This window comes from Arachis hypogaea, chromosome 19, assembly GCF_003086295.3.
Source record: "Arachis hypogaea cultivar Tifrunner chromosome 19, arahy.Tifrunner.gnm2.J5K5, whole genome shotgun sequence".
NCBI lineage: Eukaryota > Viridiplantae > Streptophyta > Magnoliopsida > Fabales > Fabaceae > Arachis > Arachis hypogaea.
The window spans coordinates 23,141,547-23,166,357 of NC_092054.1; the positions used below are offsets into that span (position 1 = coordinate 23,141,547).

Consider the following 24,811-nt stretch of genomic DNA (forward strand, 5'->3'; position numbering starts at 1 on the left):
GTTCTTCCAACAAAATTGGAAGCGGTGCAGGCATAATACTAGTCAACCAAGAGGAAACCCAAATAGAGGTTTCACTCAAATTTGAATTCCCAGCCTCCAATAATCAGGTATAATATGAGGCCTTGATCGCTGGGTTAAAGTTAGCAGAAGAAGTCGGTGCAACCAAGGTAGTGGTCTTCAGCAACTCTCAAGTAGTGACCTCTCAAATTAATGGAGAGTATCAGGCTAAAAACCTAAATATGAAGAGGTACTTGGACAAAACCTTGGAATATCTAGGGTGGTTCTCGGAGACTGAGGTCAAACACATAAATCGGGATCTCAACAGTAGAGCAGACGCCCTCTCCAAGTTAGCAAGTACCAAGCCAGGAGGGAATAATAGAAGCCTGATACAGGAAACTCTCCAAGAACCCTCTGTCACAAAAACAGAGGCTAGATGTCCTAGAAGTATCCGGATTGGACTTTGAATGGATGAACCCACTAATCGAATACATAAAATTTGACATTCTACCCAAAGAGAAAAAAGAGGCCAAGAAAATTCGGAGGGAAGCACAGAACTACACCTTGGTGAAGAATATCTTCTACAAAAGAGGAATATCCACACCATTGTTGAAGTGTGTCCCAACCTCAAAGACAACGGAGGTCTTAGAAGAGGTGCACAATGGTATCTGTAGAAACCATCTCAGAGCAAGGTCTTTGGCTAGAAAAGTCATCCGAGCCGAGTTCTATTGGCCGACCTTGCAGAAAGATGTCACCGAGTTCGTAAAGAAGTGTTAGCCATGCCAAATGCATGGTAACTTCCACGTCGCTCCCCCTGAGGAACTCATCAGCATAACTTTTCCATGGCCCTTTGCAAAATGGGGGTTGGACCTACTCGTGTCCTTCCCCCAAGCACTTGGACAAGTGAAGTATCTAATAGTGGGAGTAGACTACTTTACGAAGTGGATCAAAGCAGAACTATTGGCCAATATCACAGCCTAGAGAAGTCGGAAGTTCCTCTACAAGAATATCATTACAAGGTATGGAATTTCCCATTCCATCACCACTGATAATGGAACCCAGTTCACCGACTCTACTTTCAGAAACTTGGTAGCCAGCATGAAAATCAAGCATCAGTTCACCTCAGGTGAACACCCCACAAGCAAATGGGCAAGCTGAGGCAGCCAACAAAGTTATACTGGCTGGATTAAAGAAAAGGTTGCAAGATTCAAAGGGAGCCTGGGCTGAAGAACTCTTTCAAGTATACATCTCAGTCTGCCAGAGGGGAAACATCCTTCCGACTTGCTTACGGCGTAGAAGCCATGATACCAGTCGAAATCAATGAGCAAAGTCTAAGGGTGAGATTCTACGACGAGGCTATCAACATTCAGGCACACAAAAAAGAACTTGAACTACTCCCTGAAGTCCGAGAGCAAGCTCAGATAAGGGAAGCCGCGCTGAAGCAAAGGATGACAAACAGATACAACAAGAAAGTCATTCGAAGAAGCTTCACCTCAGACAACTTGGTCCTGATTAGAAACGACATCGGCGTTAACAAGTCGGGGGAAGGAAAACTCGCTGCTAATTGGAAAGGGCCATATAAGAAAAGTGAGGTCCTAGGAAAGGGATACTACAAGGTATTCGACTTGAGCGGTACCGAGCTTCTAAGGTTGTTGCATGCTTGCAACATGAGGAGGTATTATAGCTAGAAACGAACTCCACTCCCTGATGTACTCTTTTTTCCAACTTCATGGCTTTTTTCCAAAAAAGGATTTTCCTGAAGGGGGTTTTAATGAGGCATCAAAGTGGAGGTTAAGGGTTAATAAGTCTTAAAAACCCTTAGTAGCTAAGAACAAAAGTTACCTCCATCAATAAATAAAGATTTTATTCTGTCTCTTTATAATTCCATTATTGCCATTATTGTTCTACGAAACGCACCAACTTAAACTCGAAAAAGCGTGAAAATCTCATGACCGACCTAAGTGGTCGGCAGGATGAAACGACGAGGTACAAGTCGGTGTAAAGAAATAACAAAAACGATCATAATAACTCGGGAATCTTATCACTAAACGACTTACTAGTCGAAAAACCCGAGTAGAATCAAAATGCATCGCAAAAATAACCTAAGTCATGAAAACAATTCAATAAGCAAAAGTTGAATATGTGAGGAATACAAAAGAGATAAGAAAAATCCCTCAAAAAGCAAAGGCTATTTCAAGTCTTTGAAAAAACCTTACAGTAACTTAGACAAAAACAGTCTGCCTAGTAAAAAGATTTTTCAAACAAGTTTTCATAAAAATCTTATAAAAAATCACAACAAAGCATGCACACGCAATGTATTTCTTAAAAGCCCTTATCCAAAAAAGGCGAGTCAAACAAAACAATTTTTTGTTAACGACCATAAAAGGTCAAAAGTATCAAGAACTACCACCACATAAACATAAAAAATAAATTGTTAAAAAAGGATCCACAAGCTCGGCCCTAACATAGCTGAAATTAATTGGAAGGATGATTGGAATCACAAAGAGGGAGGGAGCTCGGATCTGCAATAGGAGTGGTCATAGTGGTTTTTTCGGCAGCGGAAGTCGGAGCTTCTGAAGACTTCGGTAGGAATCCCTCCTGCTACTCCTCACGAGGAGGAGACTCAACAAAGCTTTGCCCACGAGTCTTCAGCTCGGAATCCGTTTCAGGACGAGGAGGGGAGACAATAGCTCCATCAACAACAATCTTGTCGGGATAGAGAGGAGAAAGGTCCAAGTCAGGAGCGATAACTCCGACCTGCTCCTTAAACACCCTCCAAGCCTCCTCTGAGCTCTCAACAATGGAATCCTCTAGCTCCTGATAAGCTTTCCGATTTGACTCCAGCTGCCTTTGAAGATCAATATTTTTAGAAAAGACCCTGACGTAATTTTTCTCCGCCTTCTCCTTCAAGCCCTCCGCCATGGCACACTGACCCATTAGCTTCTTCTCCCTCTCTTGAAGCCGGGCTAGCTCATCCTTCAGCCAGGTAACCTCCCCCTGAAGTCGCTTCTCCTCCTCTTGATAAAGGACAATCCTCCCCTGAAGCTCTTCCATAGTTTTTTGGGAAGATCCCAAAGAACTCAAAGGAGTTTTGTCCAAAATATCAAGAAGAGCAGTGCAGACTCCAGTAGTTCGAACACCCCCCCGAACCAAAATTTGAAGATGATTTCGAAGGGAAGCATCATCCTTAGCAATCTGGCTATGAGGAAAGATGTGCTTCCGGACAAACTTAGGACCATCGAAGTTGGCCTCCCTAGAAGGAGAAGAGCCAGTCTCCGAGGTCTCGCGTTTCTTTTTCTCGGGTTCGGAGAGAGGTCGGACTTGGGGGATAGGGGCAGGAGGAGGGAGAGGAGAAGAGGCAGAGGTTACCATAACTGGCGAGAGGATGTCCCCGAATCATGAGGAGGAGGAGGAGGAATGCCAGCAGATCCAGCCTTCGCAGCATCAGCTTGGGCCCGATCCTTCATCTTGGCCTCTTGGACCTTCTGATAGGCAGCGCTGGATCCACTCTTCACTATTTCTAAAAGGAAGAAATAAAAAAGCAATCAGTTTACAAATCGAAAAACATCCTAAGTCGGAAACCTTCAGAAGCAACTATAAAAAGCAAAAACTACCTAGTTGGGTTCGCACAAAGCTCGGAGAACCCAGAAAAAATTTCTTAGTGTCCAGATTAGGAGCTCTCCCCCAAGCCTCCCGGAAAAATCCCACAATGGCCTCCTCAACCTCGTTCAAGTCATCCAGGCCATACTTCTCAACAGGGGAAGCCTCCAACCAATAAAGAAGAAATTGGGGTTCATGGTTATCACTTAAGAAAAAAGGATGATGGCCCTCTACGGCTTGGACCCTAAGGAAAAAGTTTTTGAAGTCATGGAAGGATTCATCAACGATCGAAAAGACCTTCCGTCCCTGAATAGCTCGGAAGGATACCCACTGTTGTTTATTATTTTAGGCACTAAATGGTTTGGTCAGATGGAAAAGATAGAAAAAGATCTTTAAAGAAGTTGGAAAGTCTAGCTCTCGGCTGACAAGTTGGTAAATTTTCATGAAACCCCAAGAGTTGGGGTGGAGCTGAGTAGGAGCAACTTGACAGTGCGATAGTACTTCTATTTCAAAATCAGAAAAGGGGAAGAAAACCCCCAGGCGGGTAAAAACACAATCATACATAAAGAAAAAATGAGGGTCAAAATTAGCAACCCTCCCGCAACAAACCCAGTCTTCAGGACCCGGGGCCACCAACTCGTATTTAGGCTCATCGGCCTCTAAACTACAGATCCTATGGTGAGTGCGAAGTTCGGTAAGGTAGTCGGTGTCTACTAAAGACTTTTCCTCCAACACAGAATCATCTACCTATCTCGAATGGGACTCAGGGATATATGAAGACATTTTCTCCAACAAAAAAGTAGGTATAAAGGTGATAAGACCTACAAAGAAAAATAAAAAGTCATCAAAATAGGAATCCCAAAAGACAAGACAGCCTCCCTCCAAACGGCAAAGTAAAGAAAAGAACTACCAGACCAACAAATAAAGATACTAACATCTCGCATTACAAACAAGAAAACAATAAAAGTACGAAAATCTCCTCAAACGCACGAACACACAGAGATAAAACACTACACAAATGACAGGAGAAGGTAAAGGAAGGACTAACCTTTCTCTGTAGACTTGAAGAGGAGTAGTGTAGACTTGAAGAGGAGTAGTCGCAGCAGCAATGAAGCACCCCAAGAAGGAAGGTTAGAGGGATTTCTTTTGAATAAGAAAGAACGAGAGTGCAGGCAAGAAGCTTCAGAGACGAAAGAAAACAAAGAAAAGAGAGGGAAGAGTATTTATAACATGCCAGGGGCACAATGGTAAATTGACGTGGTCATTAAAGAAACGCGCCGTTACCAATGTAACTGCCCCCACGTGTAAATACGAAACCCCAAACGGACACGACGTTTGATTAGACACGACGGTTGAGAACTTTGAAATCACGTCGGTTCTAAACTCATAAGCAAAGAGATCAGACTCGAGGAGGGGCACTGTTCATATCCTGTCCCAATACTGTGGTCAAGGTCCAAGTAAGACAAAAAGGCCCAGCCCAAAGGTTGGCCCCACCGCCTAACCGACCTCTTAGGAAAGAGGTCGGGTTCGACATAAGCTCCTCCCCAAAGAGGTCGGATTCGAGATAATCTGGCAGATAACACTTATTCAAATAAGTAACTGCCCCTAAAATCTCTCATCCACTTCCAGAAGCGATATCTCAACAATCCTAAGATAAAGGGACGGTTATCCACCTTCAGAAGTGGAACTACTCCAACGGTGGTTATTGGATCACCACTATAAATACACTGACACCCTTCATATATCTCTAAGTTCCAATATACTCTAAACCTGCTAAACCCCTTGCTAACTTAAGTATCGGAGTGTCTTTGTAGGTACCACCCCCCATTCTCCAAACACATAACTCGGACGGCGGCTCCCGAACGTGAACAAGTCGGAGACCACCTTCCATTGACGCTTGGGCCAATCCTTCAAGTCCAATCCATCTATTTCAGGTTACCTATGTAACACCTAGGGTTTTTCACATAAGACAATTTGAAAACGGAACACTCTAATATATAGATTGAAGTTGTATAGAGAGAGTATAAATTCCTTTTATAATTATTTTTAATTATTTTATTAATGTTTAAAATGTAGGTCTTAGTTTTTTCAATCCCTCTTTCATCGCATAAAAAGAAAAATATGTAAACTTATATCTTTACTATATAATTCAACTTTGAAAAAATACCTTGGCCTCCCAGTTAAATGGGGAATATCAAAGTACAAATTTTTGAAATGGATGGAGAAAAATGTTGTTGGGAAGACAAAAGACTAAAAAGTATGGATGAATATGGATCAGATTCAGTCTGCATCTCTGTGGTGTTATTCAAATCAGATCCAAAAATTGAGAAAAAGAGATCCGATCCGCAAGATTATCGAATCAAATCTGATCTGTACACTAATAAAATCCGGTTGTGAATTTTAGGTAAATCTAAAAAAATAAATAAAAATATAAATAATTAGAGAAACACCCAAAATAGTCATTGACAATTATCTCGAAAGACAATGAGATCTTTGATAAAAAAAATTCAGTCCAACTCCTAACAATTACCTTCAAAGGACAACGAAGTCTCTGTACCAAAAAATTTTGGCATAGAAACTAATCAATAAAAAAAAATCAAGAATGATTGAGTTTTTTTTTTTTTTTTCTTGAGATATCCTCGTCATTTTGCTGTAATTGTGAGGGGCGAGTTGAGATTCACTCAAATAATTATAACCTAATCAGTCATAATCCCATTTTCCTTTCCCCTCCCAATCGGCGCTCCCCCTTACTGCCTTACTCGCTCTCTTCACGGTCACCGACCATTACTGCCCATCATCTGTGTTGTGTTGTTGGCGTCGTTGGAATCGTCGCTTACCTCACTGCCTCTCCTCAGTTGCCAGAATCGAAGCCCACTTCACTTCCTCTGCTCACTTCCCTGATTCTCCATCGCGTGTGTTCCTCGTTGGCACCATGTCGATTCTTATCTTCTCCGTTGCCTGTGTTCCTTGATGAAAGTCCAACCGGCGGAGACAGCGGCATCTCCCTCGCACCGGCGTCCCTGCCTTTCTCTCCCTCACGTCTCTCTCTCCCTCAAAACTCGGATAGAAGTCTAACCAAGAGCCCAGAAAGCACCGGAATCACCGGCGGCGACGACGACTCGGCTCTCCCTCTCACGTAGCTTTCTCTCTCGTAGCGCAACGCAGAGCCCAGAAAGCACCGGCGGCGACAAGGCGGCAAGGCGAAGGCGTCTCCCTCTTTCACAGCCCTCCCTCTCGTCCTTGGCTCTCTCTCCCTCACAGCTGCGAAGGCGGCAAGGCGCGCTCGTCTCTCCTCTCTCAGTTCTGCGGACGGCTGTGAGGTGCTCCTGTTCTCTGCCGGAAAGGTCCTTGTCTGGTAAGCTATTTGTTTATTTATCTTAATTTTTCTTTTATTTTTCTGTTTGTGAGAGGGATGATTGATACTTTGATGATTCTGTTCTCTGTTTGGGGAGAGACATTTGATGATTCTCTTATTGTTATTGATTGTATGTTATAGATTTGCTGATTAATGTTATTGATTACTGATTTAAGTGATTATTGATTTAGATATTATGTTATTAATACAAGCGATAGTTAATGAATGTTAAATAAGAAAGTTTGGGCTGTTTGAGTTGATTTTTTATTGTCTCAGCAAGTTGTACATCACTAAAGAAATTGGTCTCAAATCTTGTTTTGGCAAGCAATTAATTTTGTTAATTTTTAAATGCAAGACAAACAACAAGCTACAATAGCATAGACCAGGTTATGATGTGCTAGAACCAAAATGCTATGAAAAATAAAGAATTGCAACAAAAGTACAATAATACGTAGGAGTTCTAATTAGAAAAGTGAGGAGAAAAAAATAAATATGAATTTAACATCTCATTTTTGAAGTTTAAACATTTCTGAAATTTAAACTAACAAGTTTCACAAAAGGCATCATTAGCTAAACTCCCTTCCCTTAGTCATCCTTCTTAAAAACATTCTTTTCTAGTGGACTCGCAGAAGGTGCTGACTTAATAGATATACAGTAATGTAACTTCATCTGTGATGATCCTAAGCCTTTTGTAGATCCTCATTCATTAAAAACTAGAGTGCTCTCCCACGTGATAACACAAAAACTCTTCAAATAAAGTCAAATATCTGCACGTTAGCACTCAGCAGAAGATGTGAAGAAAGCATATTCCTTTGCATTACCAGTGATGAGTTATAAAAATCAAGAGAACAAAACTCAAGCTTCTTGGACTAAGAAAGGTGACTTTGCCGCCTCAACATTATCATTGGCTTTGGAAGCAATGAAAAACTGTGGTTAACTTGCTACACAACCTCAGGTCAAATCTAGTAAAAGCTCCATCATGAAAATAGTGTAGAAATCTCCTCTTCCATTCACCTGCTATTATATCCTCTTGCTTTATCCTTGTTGGGTTTATTGATAGTATGGTGCTCTAGGAGAAAATTACAATATTATCTAATTTGGTGGACATGAATCATACCATACAAGCAAAGATGAAATTATATTGCACAATTGAGTGTTGACATCAAAATTGTATCATGTTTCGAGGTATTGTCTGTCAAACATTTGATGCACCACAAAGACCACCACTTTGCGTGATAGAGTTAGAAACAATGATTTTACTTGAATCAGCAGTATCTTCATTCCTGATTATCAATTTCAACTATATTGACTCCAGCTTCCTTTAACATATTTCCTCCCTCAGTTTAAATTGTAGTAGCATTAGGTTGCTTCATTTCTTGCATTCTTATTAGATCTGAGATTCTTCTAGCAGCAACGTAAATGATAGAAATCAGGAATGAATCTATAGGATGCTTTGTATAAATGTTGCTTAGCACATCTTTCACACATTCCCCCAATTTAACATCACCATAGACTCGGCACGCAGAAAGCAATGTACGGTATGCAGTTACGTTGCCCTTAATAGGCAAGCTTTCAAGTAGTTTGTGCGCTTCATGTAGCATCCCTGCTCGACCCAGAAGATCAACCAGAGATCCATAATATTCAACTCGTGGCGAAAAGCCATATCTGCAAACCATGCTCGTAAAAATTTCCATCCCCTTAATTACATATCTTTACCCTTCATCCTCTCAAATATGTCGGTAGCCTCGTCTAGAAAGCCACATTTGGCATATGCATCAACAGGTGCTGCTCCAAGAACTGCATCCAGCTCTAGTTTCTCCTCTTCATAAAACTAGTAACATATCGTACTACTTGCATAGATCCGGAAGCAGGGCAACCCGAAAGCAACCCAACTAAGGTAGAAGAATTAGGTTTAAGACCTTCAAGTTTCATTTGTTGCAGGAATTTCATTGCTTCTCCAAGCAGCCAATTTCTTGCATACTTGCCAATCAAGCAGTTCCACAAAATAACATCTTGTTGAGCAACACCATCAAAAACTCGATGCGGTAAATAGATACGACCCATTCTTGCATAGAGAGCAACCAATGCAGTAAGAACATTTAAATTATAACCAAGACCAAGTCGGATATAGTAACCATGGATTCACTTGCCTCCAAGAAAACTCCGCATGTCAGCAGCTGCCGACAAAAGACATAATGCAGTTGCAACACTCGCTTCAACCCTGTAGCAATGCATCTTCCGAAACAAATGAAAGGACAGCTGAGGCTAAGAAGCAAGAAGTGGCCAGCCATCAAAGTGTTCCATGAGACCGAGTCATTTCGTTGGCAAAATTAATCAAACAGGTTGTGTGCATCTCCAAGTCTCCTGGAAACACAGTAGAGATGCAAAAGGGTATTCCTAAAATCAAGAAAAAAAAGCAGAGTTCTAGACCTGAGCGTAAGGCCATGAAGGCCCCGCCCAAAGACAAGGTTGGAAAGCCTAGCACAAGCCTTGATGACGCTGATGAAAGAGAAGCGGTCGATGAGAATTGGGCGATTCCTAAGTTGGGTGAAAAGGGGCAAGGCCTTGGCAGGGGAGTTGCTGATGGAATATCCCTTAAGCATAGTGTTGAACATGAAAAGATTGGAATTCGGAGCAGAATTGAAAATGGAGGCAGCATAGTGGACATGTGAGATTGAAGCTGTGAGGAGCTTGTTGAGATGGAAAGGAAGGTTGATGAGTGCTGTTTTGAGTATAAAGGCGTGAATTTGAGGAATGTGGGATTGGGTTTTGCACGATGATTCCAAGAAAAGAGCTACCTTGTGATGCAAATGCAATGCTGGAACACCCTCTTTCATTAGCCACAATCAGTAAATGAAGTTACTTACCAAATCGACTCAATAATGAGGGAAGGAGGAGTTGGGGGAATGCGGAAGGAACCAAGATGTTCAGCCGGCAGTTCTAGTGGCCCTTGTTGGTCTTGGTCTCTCTCAAGTCCTCTAGCATAGCACACAATTATATTTAATTAGTTATGAATTTTTTATTCATTTGAATTTCTTAACTCAGTCAAAAACTTTACTACCTTTAAGTAGATGAGAGACTTTATCATTAGAAAGTAAAAGGTGTTTCTAATGATGCTGACTTGCTGCTAAAAGTAAAATAAAATAAGAAGGATGACTAAGGAAATGGATTTTAGCTCATATGCCTTTTGTGAAACTTGTTAGTTTAAACTTCAAGAATGTGCTGTTGAATTCATGTTTATTTTCTTTCTCCTCTCTTTTCTAATTGGAACTCCTATGTGTTATTGTACTTTTGTTGCAATTCTTTATTTTTCATAAAATTTTGGTTCTGGCACATAACCTTGTCTATGCTATTGTAGCTTGTTGTTTGTCTTGCATTTAAAAATTAACAAGAATAATTGCTTGCCAAAACAAGATTTGAGACAAATTTCTTTAGTGATGTATAGCTTGCCATATTATTTTTCAATGTTTGGGAGACAATAAAAGATAAACTCAAACTTGTCTTATTTAGCATTCATAAATAAAGTAACTAAGTTTGGGCTGACTTTTTATCATCTCCCTAGCATTACTGTTTTCATCTACTTATAAGTAGTAAAGTTTATGGATGAATTAAGAAATTCGAATGAATGAAAATTTAATAAATAATTAAATTTGATTGTGTGTTGCGCTAGAAAAGTTGAGAGTGACCAAGACCCAGAAAGGCTACTAGAATTGTAGGCTGAACATCTTGGTTCTTTCGCATTCACCCAACTTCTTCCCTCATTATTGGGTTGATTTGGTGAGCAACTTCATTTATTGATTGTGGCTAATGAAAGAGGGTGTTCCAGCATTGCATTTGCATCACAAGGTAGCTCTTCTCTTGGGATCATCATGCAAAACCCAATCCCACATTTCTCAAATTCACGCCTTTATGCTCAAAACCGCACTCATCAACCTTCCCTTCCCGCTCAGCAAGCTCCTCGCAGCATCAATCTCACACATCCACTACGCTGCCTCCATTTTCAATTCTGCTCCAAACCCCAATCTTTTCATGTTCAACACTATGCTCAGAGGATATTCCATCAGCAACTCCCCTGCCAAGGCCTTGCCCCTTTTCAACCAACTTAGGAACCGCCCAATTCTCATTGACCGCTTCTCTTTCATCACTGTCATCAAGGCTTGTGCTAGGCTTTCCAACCTTGTCTTTGGGCGAGGCCTTCATGGCCTTGCACTCAGGTCTGGAACTCTGCTTTTTCTTGATTTCAGGAATACCCTTTTGCATTTCTACTGCGTTTCCAGGAGACTTGGAGATGCTCACAACCTGTTTGATGAATTTCCCCAACGAAATGACTTGGTCTCATGGAACACTTTGATGGCTGGCCACCTTCTTGCTTCTCAGCCTGAGCTGACCTTTCATTTGTTTCGGAAGATGCGTTGTTGCGGGGTTGAAGCGAGTGTTGCAACTGCATTGAGTCTTTTGTCGGCAGCTGCTGATATGCAGAGTTTTCTTGGAGGCAAGTGTCTTCATGGTTACTATATCCGACTTGGACTTAGTTCTAATTTGAATGTTCTTACTGCATTGATTGATCTCTATGCAAGAATGGGTCGTATCTTTTTGGCACATCGAGTTTTTGATGGTGTTGCTCAGAAGGATGTTATCCTATGGAACTGCTTGATTGGCAAGTATGCAAGAAATGGGCTGCTTGGAGAAGCAGTAAAATTGCTGCAGCAAATGAGTCTTGAAGGTTTTAAACCTAATTCTTCTACTTTAGTTGGGTTGCTTTTGGGTTGCCCTGCTTCCGGATCTATGCAAGTAGTACGATATGTTACTAGTTTTATGGTAGAGGAGAAACTAGAGCTGGATACAGTTCTTGGAACAGCACTTGTTAATGCATATGCCAAATGTGGCTTTCTAGACGAGGCTACAGACATATTTGAGAGGATGAAGGGTAAAGATATGAAAGCATGGACAGCCATGATTTCAGGTCATGGAATTCATGGCCAGCCGACTAATGCTGTTAAGCTTTTCAACAGGATGGATAATGAAGGGTTTAGACCAAATGAGGTTACATTCTTGGCAGTTCTCAGTGCTTGTAGCCATGGAGGGCTTGTAATTGAGGGGATGGAAATTTTTAAGAGCATGGTTTGCAAATATGGCTTTTCACCACAAGTTGAACATTATGGATCTCTCATTGATCTTCTAGGTCGAGCAGGGATGCTACATGAAGCGCACAAACTAATTGAAAGCTTGCCTATTAAGGGCGATGCAACTGCATGGCGTACATTGCTTTCTGCTTGCCGAGTCTATGGTGATGTTAAATTGGGGGAATGTGTGAAAGATGTGCTAAGCAGCATTTATACAGAGCATCCTACAGATTCACTCCTGATTTCTGGCATTTACGTTGCTGCTGGAAGAATCTCAGATCTAATAAGATTGCAAGAATTGAAGCAAACTAATGCTGTTACAGTTGAAACTGATGGAGGAAATATGTTAAAGGAAGCTGGAGTCAGTATAGTTGAAATTGATAATCAGGGATGAGGATATTGATGGTTCAAGTAAAATCACTGGCTCTAACTCTATCACGCATAGTGGTGGTCTCAATACCTCGGGACATGATACAGTTTTGATGTCAACACTCAATTGCGCAATATGACATTTCTGCAATATGTTTAGTTTGCATTTCAATCTTTCACAATTTAATTGGGAATTCTATATCATTTGATATTTTTCTTGTTCATACTTCACATTCTCAAAGTTAATCAGCTGCTATTTTGGATTGGTAAATTGCTTCTGGTCTTAATCTCCCGTTACCAATCATTCTTTCAAGCATTTCATTAGTGCGCGAGTATATTTTAGTTATTTTTCTATCACTAGTGGTTACTCTAATGATGACAAGTTATGATAGTATTGTATTGTCTATTTATATGGTAATATAACATGCTGGCTCTTATTATATCTATTTATATTGCTTGCTGAAAATTGAATTTACCATAATTTGATACTCACCAGCAATCTAGGTAACAGGGCAATCATGTTCTGCAGAAGTCAAATTTATACTAGAATTGCTTCCTCTGCAGCATTATGAATTTATAGCTTTTCTTGTTAGCTTTTCCCCCCTTTTCTATTTTTGTTGTTGTTATCATGAAATAAAAGACAGCACTGTTTGTTTGGAAACACTAATTGCATTTGCATCTTGAAGGAGTTTAAAATCGAGGTTTAATCAAATAGTATTTACTTTTTGCATATTGAAGATTGATTGCTAAACTGCTATATAATGAAGTTGCACCAACATCACAAATATTGGCAGAGAATGTATGAGTTGAGACTGCCAATAAATTTGTTTAAATGAAATTAAGTCTTTTGCTCTTCTTATTAATTATGTTTCTTTCCTATATATTGACATGTGTACAAAAATGCTTACTTACTCCATTTTAATTATAAATATACTCATCTTAGTGCTTTAGTCTTGTCAAAAACCAATAGATGAAAGTATGAAACTGAATTTTATTGACTTTACTTTCTTTTTCTCTAACTCCAACCATTTACTATAGTAAGTTTTGAACTTTTGATGCAAATAAGTATTTTTTGTTCATCTCTTGACATGTTGCTTCCTTATTTTGCTTCATTGGCAGGGATTCTTATATGGTCGTCTTATTATTATTAAATCTCAAAAATACATAATAATGCAAACTTGCACAGCTTCACTGGGAACATCATCTTCCGGTGGTATTGCTTCATCTGATGAAGCCTCTGAGAGGATCAAATCAGGCTTCATTCACTTCAAGAAAGAGAAATGAGTTAGTAACTTAAGCACTTACCGCTGTTTCTCTTTATTCAAATTCTTTCCTTTCATTTCTTATACCTTAAGCTTTCTCATTTTCTCAATTGTTCCACAGCGAAAACCTTGCTTTGTATGTAAACTTGCCAAAGGACAATCCCCCAAGATACTTTTCTTTCTTTTTCTAATAATTTCAACTTTTTTTTTTTCTTTTAATTAATTTTTTTTCTATTTTTGATTTTTTGCTAATGTCTGATTTTGATTTTTGAATTTTATTGTTTTTTTAAAGACAAGCTGAGGCGGATGCTGGGAGGATTGGTGTTGGTGTTACCAGCAAGGCACAGAGCATCTTTGATGCTTTGTCCAAAACGTAAGTTGCATTAGATGTTATTGAATTTAGGTCAGCTCTTTTTGGATCACATTGTAGCTTGGATTTTGAACCATTTTTGCATTTTATACTGTTATTTTATCACTGAAAAATAAGTTCCATTTCTTAGTTTGGTAGTTTATTAGTACTATCGCAGGATTCTAATGTTTAGTTTTCTGTCAGGATTTTCAATCCTTCCTATGTTGTTTTTCCTGCATGACATGATTTTTAGGTGGAAACTGTGTTAGTTGAATGCTCAAACTTTGCTACATACTGATGTAGTCTCGTAGACGCGAGAATTATGCTTCATGTGGTTTTGGCCATGGCCCTATGCCGAGTTGATACTTTGTTGCTAGTTGGTTCTTCGACACTTTAATGGCGCAGCACGTGTTTATAGGCAATACATTAGACCTTTCTATATGAACCCACAACTTTCGCAGCTGCCGCAGATGCCACGAACTTCTCACATGTGGTATGTTCAAAGAAAGAACATATTCAGCAAGCAAGATGATGTTTTGACTGTGGCTGAGAGATACATGGAAGAGCATGGACAGAAGCCTTTGAAAGACTCATAAGCAGGGTAACAAATATTTGCTATGTTGTGCACACTACATGATTCACAACTTTCTCACCCTTTAGCTTAGGTAATGCAAAATTTATAAAATTTTTATATTTAGCTATTTTAGCATTAGTCAGAAAAAGGATTCAATCTTAAAGAAATAATACGCACATTGAAAAATTATAATCATAAGAGAAGATGGCTAAATAATACTGATATTACTTTATTCTAGAGTATATTATATTTACGTCATCGATTTTTCTAATGATATACAGATTTAGCACTATCTCTGTCAAAACTCAAAGACTTCACAGGGAGGAAGACGCTTACAGTGATCAAATAATGTACTATATGTTATTTGTAATATTGCATATGGAGGTTGATTGTCAAATTCAGTTTTGGTTATTCAAGCATTTTGGAACAATAGGCCACTAGAAATTATTGTAGTTAACGTATCATGTGCTAGAATACTTGGCTTAGTTGGCTAACTTGATTGTTTATTTAATTATTAAATATATTCTCATTTTAGTTTTATTTCAATTTTTCATTGTGAATTGGATGAAAACAGCGGTAACTAGAATCTGGTTAATTTATATATATTTTTTTCCATACAAATACAGGTTTATTGGAAAGGAAAAATATAAAAAAAAAATCTGTCACAGTTACTGAAAGAAAAATGATTTATTGTTATAGAAGGATCTTCTGTCGGTAATTTGGTAACTTTGCCAAATTTTGAAACCCTGTTTTCGGCAGAATTTTTGTCGGTAATAAGCTAAAATCTGTCGATATTTTTTTGACAAAAAAAAAAGTCGGTAAAAAGTTATTGACAAATCTTTTACCGCTTTTTAATTTACATATGGAGCCAAGGATGGTGTAGAACTCTGATATGGGGGTGAGAAGAGCTTTACAAAAATGTGGTGTCAGGGACGAACTACTCGGACCCTCCGAGTTCCACACACAAAATGCACGGTCCGAGTAGCGTGCAGTTGGCGAAGTGAAGGCTGCAACTCGGACCCTCTGAGAACGCCCCAGGTCACGGACCGTCCGATTTCTCTTCAACCTATCGCACGGTCCGAGTTGTTCCAAAAGATGACACGCGTCGCGCTCATGCTTTACCCCGAACGGTGCCCTTGAAACCAACAAAGACCCCTCAACCTTCTCTCTCTCCATCCGAATTCAATTCAGTCTCTCTCACATTTCGCTCTCAGGGTCACCTTCTTCTCCCTTTCTCTGGTTGCTTTGCATGGTGGAGGAGAAACAACCATGCCAAAAAAATATAAGGTTAAAGATGTTGATCGATCTGAACTTCACATTATTCATTATCTCAATGATCCTGATTATGTAAGTTTTTTTAAAATTTTTTAAAATTTTTTTAATTTATTATGTTTATACTTATTAATGTTAGAAATTTAATTATTATGGTTGTTGTGAAAAATGCAGTTAAAGAATATAAATAGAATGATTATTACTAATTTTTTAAAATTTGTTAGATTTTTCAAAATTTTTTTTACAGATTTTTAATTATAAATATTATTATAGTGAAATTCCTTATTATTATTGTGGTCTGAAGACTTCCGAATGTAATAAAAAAAGAGAAGTAAACAGGGAATGGTTACTTATTATATTAATTAAGTGTAGAATGTAGTTTTTATTTTAATTTATAATTAATTTTTAGTATAATTATGTGGTTGGAACGAACGTTAATATTTAAATGTTTTTTTAAACAATTAAATATAACTGTTACTGATGGAGAAGTTGATGTTAATGTTATTGTTATTGTGAGATAGTGTTAATGTTGAATGATTAGTATGATTATTCTAAGTAAGGCATGTTAGATTTTTTGTTATGAGAATATATAAATTTTTTTAATTGTCGTAATTATTATTAGCAAGTTAATTATTATCGTTGTTAGAATGAGTGATGGCATATACTGGTTGTTAATATTTTTTATTATTGAGGGAAAAATGTTTAACAAATGAGTCGTTGATATTAAATAAAATTCTAGATGTTGTAATATGGTTGAGAATTTTGATTAGGAATATATGTATTAGTAATGATTTTTATTTGCAGTTGTGAATAATTTTAAGGATTAATTAAATAATTTTAGAAGTTAGAATAATTAGTTATATAAGGATTCAGTAAAATGATTGATGAAGGTAGGTTAGTAATTGTTGTTGTTTATCTGACTAGTAATTTGTTATTTTTTTTTTGTAGAAATTAAGAATATTGACATGTAACCACCCAGTTCCTCCGAATCGGTACAACGATAGGGTTGAGGAGCATCTACGAGTTACCGGTTTCTATCATGTCTCTCAGATTGGGATAGTGCAGTGTCAGAAAGCATTGGTAAATGCTCTAGTCGAACGTTGGCACCCAGACACACATACGTTCCACCTTCCCATTGGTGAATGTTCCGTGACTCTTGAAGATGTGGCTCTAATTCTTGGTCTTCCCACAGATGGTCTTCCAGTTACAGGAATGACAATGAGTAGTTTTGAAGCCATAGAGGCAGAGTGTTTGCTTCAATTTGGCGTTGCACCGCGTAAGGAGGACTGTAGATTTAGCTGCATAAAACTGACCTGACTGCGGAATTTAAAAGAGAATTTAGAATTGACCGATGAAATCAGTATACAAAGGTATGTGAGGTGCCACATTATGTTGCTGATTGGGACGATATTGTTTGGGGATAAGTCTGGGGCAGGCGTGCACTGGAAGTTTCTACCCTTGCTTCGTGATTTTGTCAGTATTGGACAGTATAGCTGGGGATCGGCATGCCTAGCACACCTTTACAGGGCCCTATGTAGGGCATCTCGCTATAACTGTAAGGAAATAGATGGACCACTAACACTTCTGCTCGGTTGGGCTTGGATCCGACTGCCATATCTATCACCGCTTCCTAGAGAACCCCGCAGCTTTCCACTAGCAAATAGGTAATATTATGTTACAATGTACCCGTTTATTGATAATTAAGATTCAGTTGAGCTAATTGAAAATATCATATTAGGTGGCGTAACTGGGAGCGTGGTGACCGACGATATAGATATCTGAAGTTAGATCACTTTAGGAAGGCCTTTGATGAACTTCAGGAAGGCCAGGTGCGTTTTGATTAAAGAAGTTTTAGTTTCGGGTTTAGGGTCTTTGACAAAACTATGCTGCATTGTTGTTGTTATTTGAATTGTGGGTTTTAATCATGAGTTTCCTTTATTTTTCCAGTTTGTCTGGGTTGCTTATGCTGTGGATCGTGTGGATCCGAACATAATTCCTCCTGAAATCTACATGCAATCGGTTGTATGGAGCGCTACAGTTTCGTTGGTGTCCTTTGAATGTATCGAGTGGCACGCCACCAATAGGGTCAGGCGCCAGTTTGGTTTCGTTCAGGGAGTACCTACTCAGGAGCAGAATCTGGATAAGGCGCATGGGGAGGTTCTGACTGGTCCGAAGAATCTTAACTGGGTCACAGCACCGAGTCATTCAATTTGGGTGATGCATTGGACAAACATGTATCACTACATTCTTTCTGAGCTTCCCATCCCTTCACAGCATCCATTGGATAGTTACATGAACTGGTACCGATCAAAATTTGGGAACCGCTTATCCTTGTCGAATCTTGTGGGTGAAGATAATGTGGGTAATGAGGATATGGGTGCGGGTAATGATGATATGGATGAGGGTAATCAGGATACCGATGAAGGTAGTCAGGATATGGATGAGGACAATGAAGAACATGAGCCACATATTTCACTTCCAAATCCGCTTCCACAAGAACAACCTCAGTCCTCAAATCCGTTTGTACCTCAGACACAATTCACCCCATCATTTCCAATGCAGCAACAATATTGGGGTATGTCACAGTTTGAGACAGGCGAAGGAGGTTCTTTTAGCCAGTTGCTTGGGTTCATGGCTACGGATGCCGCACAATCACAATATGGCCATCAGCCTGAGTTCATGCCAGGCAGGTATTCGTTGGATGCGAGGTATCCAGGCCATACCTCATCCGTTGCTTCCGGGGGGTTCGTATCTATTGATGACTCTAGTAGAAGTGAGGGTGGACGCGGTGTTCTCAATACTCAGAATCCTAACCGTCTTAACATGGGACTCATTGAGGAAGACACTAACACACTCGAACAAGAAACCGATGCTTATCTAGCAGACGACCCGGATGACGAGGCCGATGGTGAGGATGATGAAATTGAAGAGTTCGATGAGGATGAAGAATCTCGCAATGATGGTATTATGTTAACTATTTTGCTTTACATATTCGACAAGTTCTTTTTTTTTTTTTTTGTTTTCATACATAGCATCTTTGTGAGTGTGTTATCCTACTTGAATTGTGGTATCTATGTTGGTAATGAATATGGAATGTGCTGTATATACTTGTTTACTCAAAATTATATACATGTCAGGCAGACACTCCGGAGGACAACGTCAAAGGTTACAATCTGAGGATTGATCCGCCACGTCGGAGTGCCAATCGCTTCACTCCTTCTGTCTTCAAAAAAGCGGCCAAGAAATGCAAGAACTTTGTGAAGGATGTAAAGTGGGCGATGAGAAAGTAGTTGTGGAGTTATGTTTAGAGTAATTTGTATGTGTTGGACTTTGTATTAAGTAATTTGTATGTGTTGGATTCTGTATTGAGTAATTTGTATGTGTTGGACATTATGTATTAATTAGTTAGACTATGGTAAGTTTATATTGTATGTTTATTATCATCATGTTGTAAGGAACTTTTTGATGTATTAACCATCTGGGGTGTGTAATAATGTCTCATAAAATCTTAATATGTTCAGACAGATATTGATGTATCAATGTATCAAGCAACATATTATATAATGCTACAGATATGTGATAATACTAGATTGTCATAATTTATAAGGTTACATATAGCAGGTCATGAATTTGTGATAACTCAGATTGCTCATTCAGGTTATATTATACAACACCATCTTAAACCTATGAACCTAGGGGGCATCTCTGTTGGTATTTGAACCAGCTGCCTGACGGCATCTGCTACGACTATGTCCCTCAGCCCCACATAGCGTACATCGCCTGGGACAACGTAACATCCGCGTGTCCATCTCATTCAAAAAGCGCGTCATCCTGGGCCGACCTTTCGTGACCCGTCTCAGGTACGGATTTGGTATGAACCGAGGTCCATTATAAGCTGGCCATGTGGTAGGATTGCCTAGTGGCCGAAACCTTGCTCGGTACACCCGCCGCACTTGGTCCATCTTATACACATCATGCATATATAGTTGCCAATCCAGTCGCTGGTTGGCACAACATGCGAACACATGTCTGCATGGGATCCGGTCCACCTGGAACTCACCACAGTCACATCGAAGGCCACGTAGATCAACTGCAAACTCTAGCCCGCTCGTCATCTCACGAACCTCAAACACCTCATTTTGGCGGTCAAAGCAACTAACCTGGATGTTTCCTGATGCAAGTTGGTTTGCATGCAACTTCGAGGTCACGATATCAGAAAACATATGGCCAGCATTGATCCGGGCTTCCGCCTCCGTTCTTTTTCGGGTGAACAACTCCTTTAGTCTGTAGAATGTTGCCTTCACAAGAGCAGTAATCGGGAGATTGCGTGCACCCTTCAAAACTGAATTGATGCACTCCACTAGATTTGTCGTCATGTGACCCCATCGGTACCCACCATCGAAGGCCAATGCGTACTGTTCGCGAGAAATTCGGTTTAACCAATTTGTGTACGCTTCGCCACGTTCCCGTAACTGCTGGTAACGCACTTCGTACTCCCGCACCGTCCTTGAATATCCTGGTATATCACAACATATAGAGAGAAAAGTAATGGAGGTCAATAGAATTATTTAAGGAAGAATCTATTAATTATTTGCTTAAATTGAATAAATGGTTACCGATGTTGACGACCAATTTTTGGAGGTACGGGGCCTTGAACTTTCTCAGAAAATTCGACTCTATATGCCTGATGCAAAACATATGAAAAGCTCTAGGAGGTGACCAAGCTCCGTTACTGCGTTCCACAGCTGCATTGATGGACTCGTGCCTGTCCGATATTAGACCGACACCATCCCGAGTTACAACATGTTGACGTAGGTTACTAAGGAAAAAATGCCAAGCATCAGAAGTCTCTCCCTCCACAATAGCAAACGCAATCAAGGCGATATTGTTGTTGCCATCCTGTGAAACTGCCACAAGCAAACAACCCTTATACTTTCCGTACAAGTGAGTCCCATCCACCTGGACAATCGGCTTACAATGTCTGAATGCCCTAATACAAGGGTAATAACTCCAAAATACACGATGCAGAACCCGAATATCACCCACCAAGTCATCGCCTTGATATGCAGGCATAGTCTCAAAATGGACGACAGCAGATGGCTCCTTGTGACACATGGCCTCCATCCATATAGGCAACGCTTCATAAGAGGCTTCCCAACCACCAAATATTTTCTCTACTGCCCTTTGCTTAGCCAACCATGCTTTCCGGTAACTCACGGTGTAGTTGAACTTCGATTGCACTTCTGCTATAACCGATTTTACCTTTATGGAGGGGTCAGCCTCAACCAGTGGCTTTATTGCTTCTGCAATTGTGATAGAATCCAGCTTTGAATGGTCCTGTGAAATGGTGGCTCTGGTACAGGTGTGGCTACCATTATACCTCCTTATAACCCAACAGTACTTCCTGCTGATCAAGCTAACCCTGATAACCCAATCACACCCTGACCTATACTGTGTACACTTAGCATAAAATGTCAACGGCTCAGACTCATACACCCGGTAGTCCACGCTTCGTTGTATCGTATACTCTTTTATCGCCTTAATAACAGCTTCTCTGGAACTGAACTCCACACCAATGGCAAATTCACCATCTGCGACAATAGGAACTTCTGCTGCGACAACCACCATTGGAAAAAATTTCATTAATACACAGGTATTTCAAAACCGATTCTAAAGGTAAATCAAATTTCACTGCAACCAGTACGCTATAACTCCAGATTTTGCAACATGTTATTATGTCACTCTAAACAAAATAAGAACATCGGCAACAAATGTAAAAATTAGACCGGACCTCCCGGTTCGACCGGTAAACCAAACAAACCGGATCGGTCCTGTCCGGTTCATAGACTTTGAACCGTACAATGTTTCGAACCTGTTCAAATAATAACGTCCACAAACTCACGCATTTTGTAATAACCATATTATAGAGAATTTAATTATTATTTAAATTATTCATAACTTAATCACCGCATGAATAATTAATGGTAAATAAAAAGTAAATTATTAATAACTCAATCCATGACACCCTAAAAAAACACTAATACCACGATTACGTAACCTGCAGTCATATATTCCGGAAATTCCGGAGCATGCATGGCTTCCAAGTCCAACGCTTGCATGAATGATGGCTCCTCAAACGGCACTTCGTTTGCGAGTGCATTTGCCACTTCTGTCACATCTGGGGCCATAGTTCCGTCGCCTTGATCTTCATCTCCATCTGGACCAACAAATTCGTAGTTGCTTTCGAACTCTTCTTCACTGTCACTATTATACTCTTCCCGTAGAATATTCTGGTCAGCCTCAGATTGTTCAAACTCAACATACAACTCGAGGAACGAGATCTGAGACCGGTTTCCAATATACATTGAAAACATATCCTGCATGCTCGCTTCGTCCGTCACATATTTGGTTTGATACTGGATGAATCCACCAAACACCGGTACGGGATATCTGTATAGAATACAGGATATCTTTCTTGCCTTCTCAGAATTAATCTTTTCACAGATTACACATTTGAGTTCTTCAAATGAGATAACAAAAGGAATAACAACATCTAGTGGATTTTCACAAATAAATTTCACTCCTTCACTCGTTTGTAATAAAATCTGACCAAAATAATGTATTTTTAGTAATACTCTATCACTCATTTTTTTCACTCAACAAAAAAGAAGCATAAGCTTAGCCTTAGCAACTAGATTTTTAAAAGCAAAAGTGAAAAAACCCAGAGAGAAGAGGAGAAGAAGCAGCCGTTCAAGAAGGAGGAAGACGGCACTAAGCTCCCACCAGTTCACTTCACTCTTTTATATAAGCACCCTTAACGAACTCGCACCCTTCGACTAGGTTAAACTGAACGAATGTTTAAAAAAAAAAAGGGAAACGAACTCGGACCATCCGTGTTCCTAATACCCTTCCAGAAAACGTAGGGTCCGATTACATTGTGCCTCAATGCAACTCCTCAACTTTGAACTCGGACCATACGATGTGCAATGAAATTACCTACTAAGAAAATCGTAGGGTCCGATTTCAACCATGCAAAATTTTTCCCTTCCAACACTAATCGGACCGTGCGATTAGTGACTCAAAAATTAAATACAAAGAACACGCACGGTCCGAGTTCCTCTACATCACACTGACAAAAAAACTGTCCCACATATTTGTCTAGTTTCCCACAAGTCCATATCCAGGCATAGCACACACATGGCTTCCATTTCCATAAAATTGAACCGACAGATAAATTTTGTCAATAAATTCATCGGTAATATAAAATCTGACTATAAAGATAAAGAAATTTGTTGGTAAATTTATCTATTTAAACTTTTTTTAATAGTGTAAATTAGTGATAATTATTTGGTTGATTCAAAAAAATAATATAAAATATGTTTATTATTATAATTTTTTTAAATAAATTATTTATTAAAAATATATCTCTTGAATTTTCTATCCAAACACAATTACTTTTTATAGTAGAAAGTATAAAAAACTAAGGGTGAAACTAATTACACACTCTTTAATTACTAATAACACAATATTAATGTTATCTTACCAAAATATCTTTGTGTCTGTTTTTGAAAAATTCTCTTAGTGCCCATTGATTATAATAATAAATATACACATATTTTAATGATCGTGTCACTGATTTAAAAAAACTATCCTTACTTCTCAATGTATAAACCTTTTTAAAATAAAAACATGACTAATTATCCAAATTAGTCCCAAAAATTTTAGAATTGGACATTTTAGTCCCCAAGAAAAATTAATACACAGATCAATCCCTAAGGTTTTACTCCAGCTGACAAATCAGTTCCCAATTCATTTTTCGACAGAGTAATTACCCAGATCAGTCCCCAAAGATTTTAAAAACGGACATTTTAGTCATAAAAAAAACTAATGTACAAATCAATCCCCAACGTTTCTCTCTGTTAGACATAATAGTCCTCCATCTAAAAATAAAATAAAATAAAATAATAATTATTATTAATTGTACAATAATATTATACTATATTTTTGTATTTTTTAGAAAAAAATAATGATAAATTTATTCATTAAATTTATATATATAAATATATATATATATATATATATATATATATATATATATGTAGTCACTCAATAATAATAATAATAATAATAATAATAATAATAATAATAATAATAATAATAATAAAATTATTAGAGATTATTTTACAAGAAATTCAAGGTTAAAATCATTTGATATTTTTGTATTTAATATAATCAAAAGATGTACTATTTTAAGAAATATGTTTGTATTAAAAAAATATGTATTTAATATAAATCTAAATTAAAATATTTTCTTTTAATACATATTTTTTAATACAAACATATATTTTTTTTACATAGGACATCTTTTGATTATATTAAATACAAAAATATCAAATGATTTTAACCTTAAATTTCTTGTAAACTGATTTTTAATAATTTTATTATTATTATTATTATTATTATTATTATTATTATTATTATTAAGTGACTATATATATATATATATATATATATATATATATATATATAAATAAGAATTTAATGAATAAATTTATCATTATTTTTGTCCAACAAATATAGTACAATATTATTGTGCAATTAATAATAATAATTATTTTACATAGGACTATTATGTCTAACAGAGAAAAACGTTGGGGATTGATTTGTACATTAGTTTTTTTTTGGGACTAAAATGTACGTTTTTAAAATCTTTGGGGACTGATCTGGATAATTACTCTGCCGGAAAATGAACTAGAGATTGATTTGTCTGCCGGAGTAAAACTTTAGAGATTGATTTGCGTATTAATTTTTTTTAAAAACTAAAATGTCCGATTCTAAAATTCTTGAGGACTGATTTGGGTAATTATTCTAAAAATATTTTGACTTCTCTTTCTTAAAGATTAAATTACA

The 24,811-nt window shown here is 38.3% G+C and overlaps 3 protein-coding genes across 20 annotated transcripts; 2 read left to right on the plus strand and 1 right to left on the minus strand.

Moving 5' to 3' along the window:
- The first annotated feature begins 6,201 nt into the window (after window positions 1-6,201).
- LOC112775268 (pentatricopeptide repeat-containing protein At1g26900, mitochondrial) lies at window positions 6,202-15,169 on the plus strand. Of its 18 annotated transcripts, none has more exons than XR_003189500.3 (6): window positions 6,265-6,952; window positions 10,628-12,710; window positions 13,564-13,728; window positions 13,999-14,079; window positions 14,260-14,720; window positions 14,911-15,169. XR_003189500.3 is itself a non-coding variant. In XM_025818799.3 (2 exons), exon 2 carries the CDS (start codon window positions 10,760-10,762, stop codon window positions 12,467-12,469), a length of 1,710 nt encoding a protein of 569 aa, XP_025674584.1. In that variant the 5' UTR covers window positions 6,246-6,952; window positions 10,623-10,759; the 3' UTR covers window positions 12,470-12,715. The 18 variants fall into 18 exon arrangements, 2 of the variants coding, with proteins under 2 accessions (XP_025674584.1, XP_072082952.1); XR_011877057.1 differs by having other exon boundaries at window positions 14,309-14,656; XR_003189499.3 differs by having other exon boundaries at window positions 6,270-6,952; window positions 10,623-12,710.
- Window positions 15,170-15,898: 729 nt separating this feature from the next.
- Window positions 15,899-19,470, plus strand: LOC112778102 (serine/threonine-protein phosphatase 7 long form homolog). Its single transcript, XM_072228330.1, has 6 exons — window positions 15,899-15,976; window positions 16,850-17,189; window positions 17,337-17,565; window positions 17,640-17,730; window positions 17,849-18,863; window positions 19,039-19,470. The coding sequence occupies exons 1-6, from the start codon at window positions 15,899-15,901 to the stop codon at window positions 19,083-19,085; spliced, it is 1,800 nt and encodes a 599-aa protein (XP_072084431.1). The 3' UTR covers window positions 19,086-19,470.
- On the minus strand, window positions 19,461-23,127 carry LOC112778103 (uncharacterized). The gene is made up of 3 exons (XM_072228045.1): window positions 21,960-23,127; window positions 20,518-21,510; window positions 19,461-20,417 (listed from the first exon to the last, which is right to left on the minus strand). Exons 1-3 carry the CDS (start codon window positions 22,546-22,548, stop codon window positions 19,594-19,596), a joined length of 2,406 nt encoding a protein of 801 aa, XP_072084146.1. The 5' UTR covers window positions 22,549-23,127; the 3' UTR covers window positions 19,461-19,593.
- Between the last annotated feature and the right edge of the window lie 1,684 nt (window positions 23,128-24,811).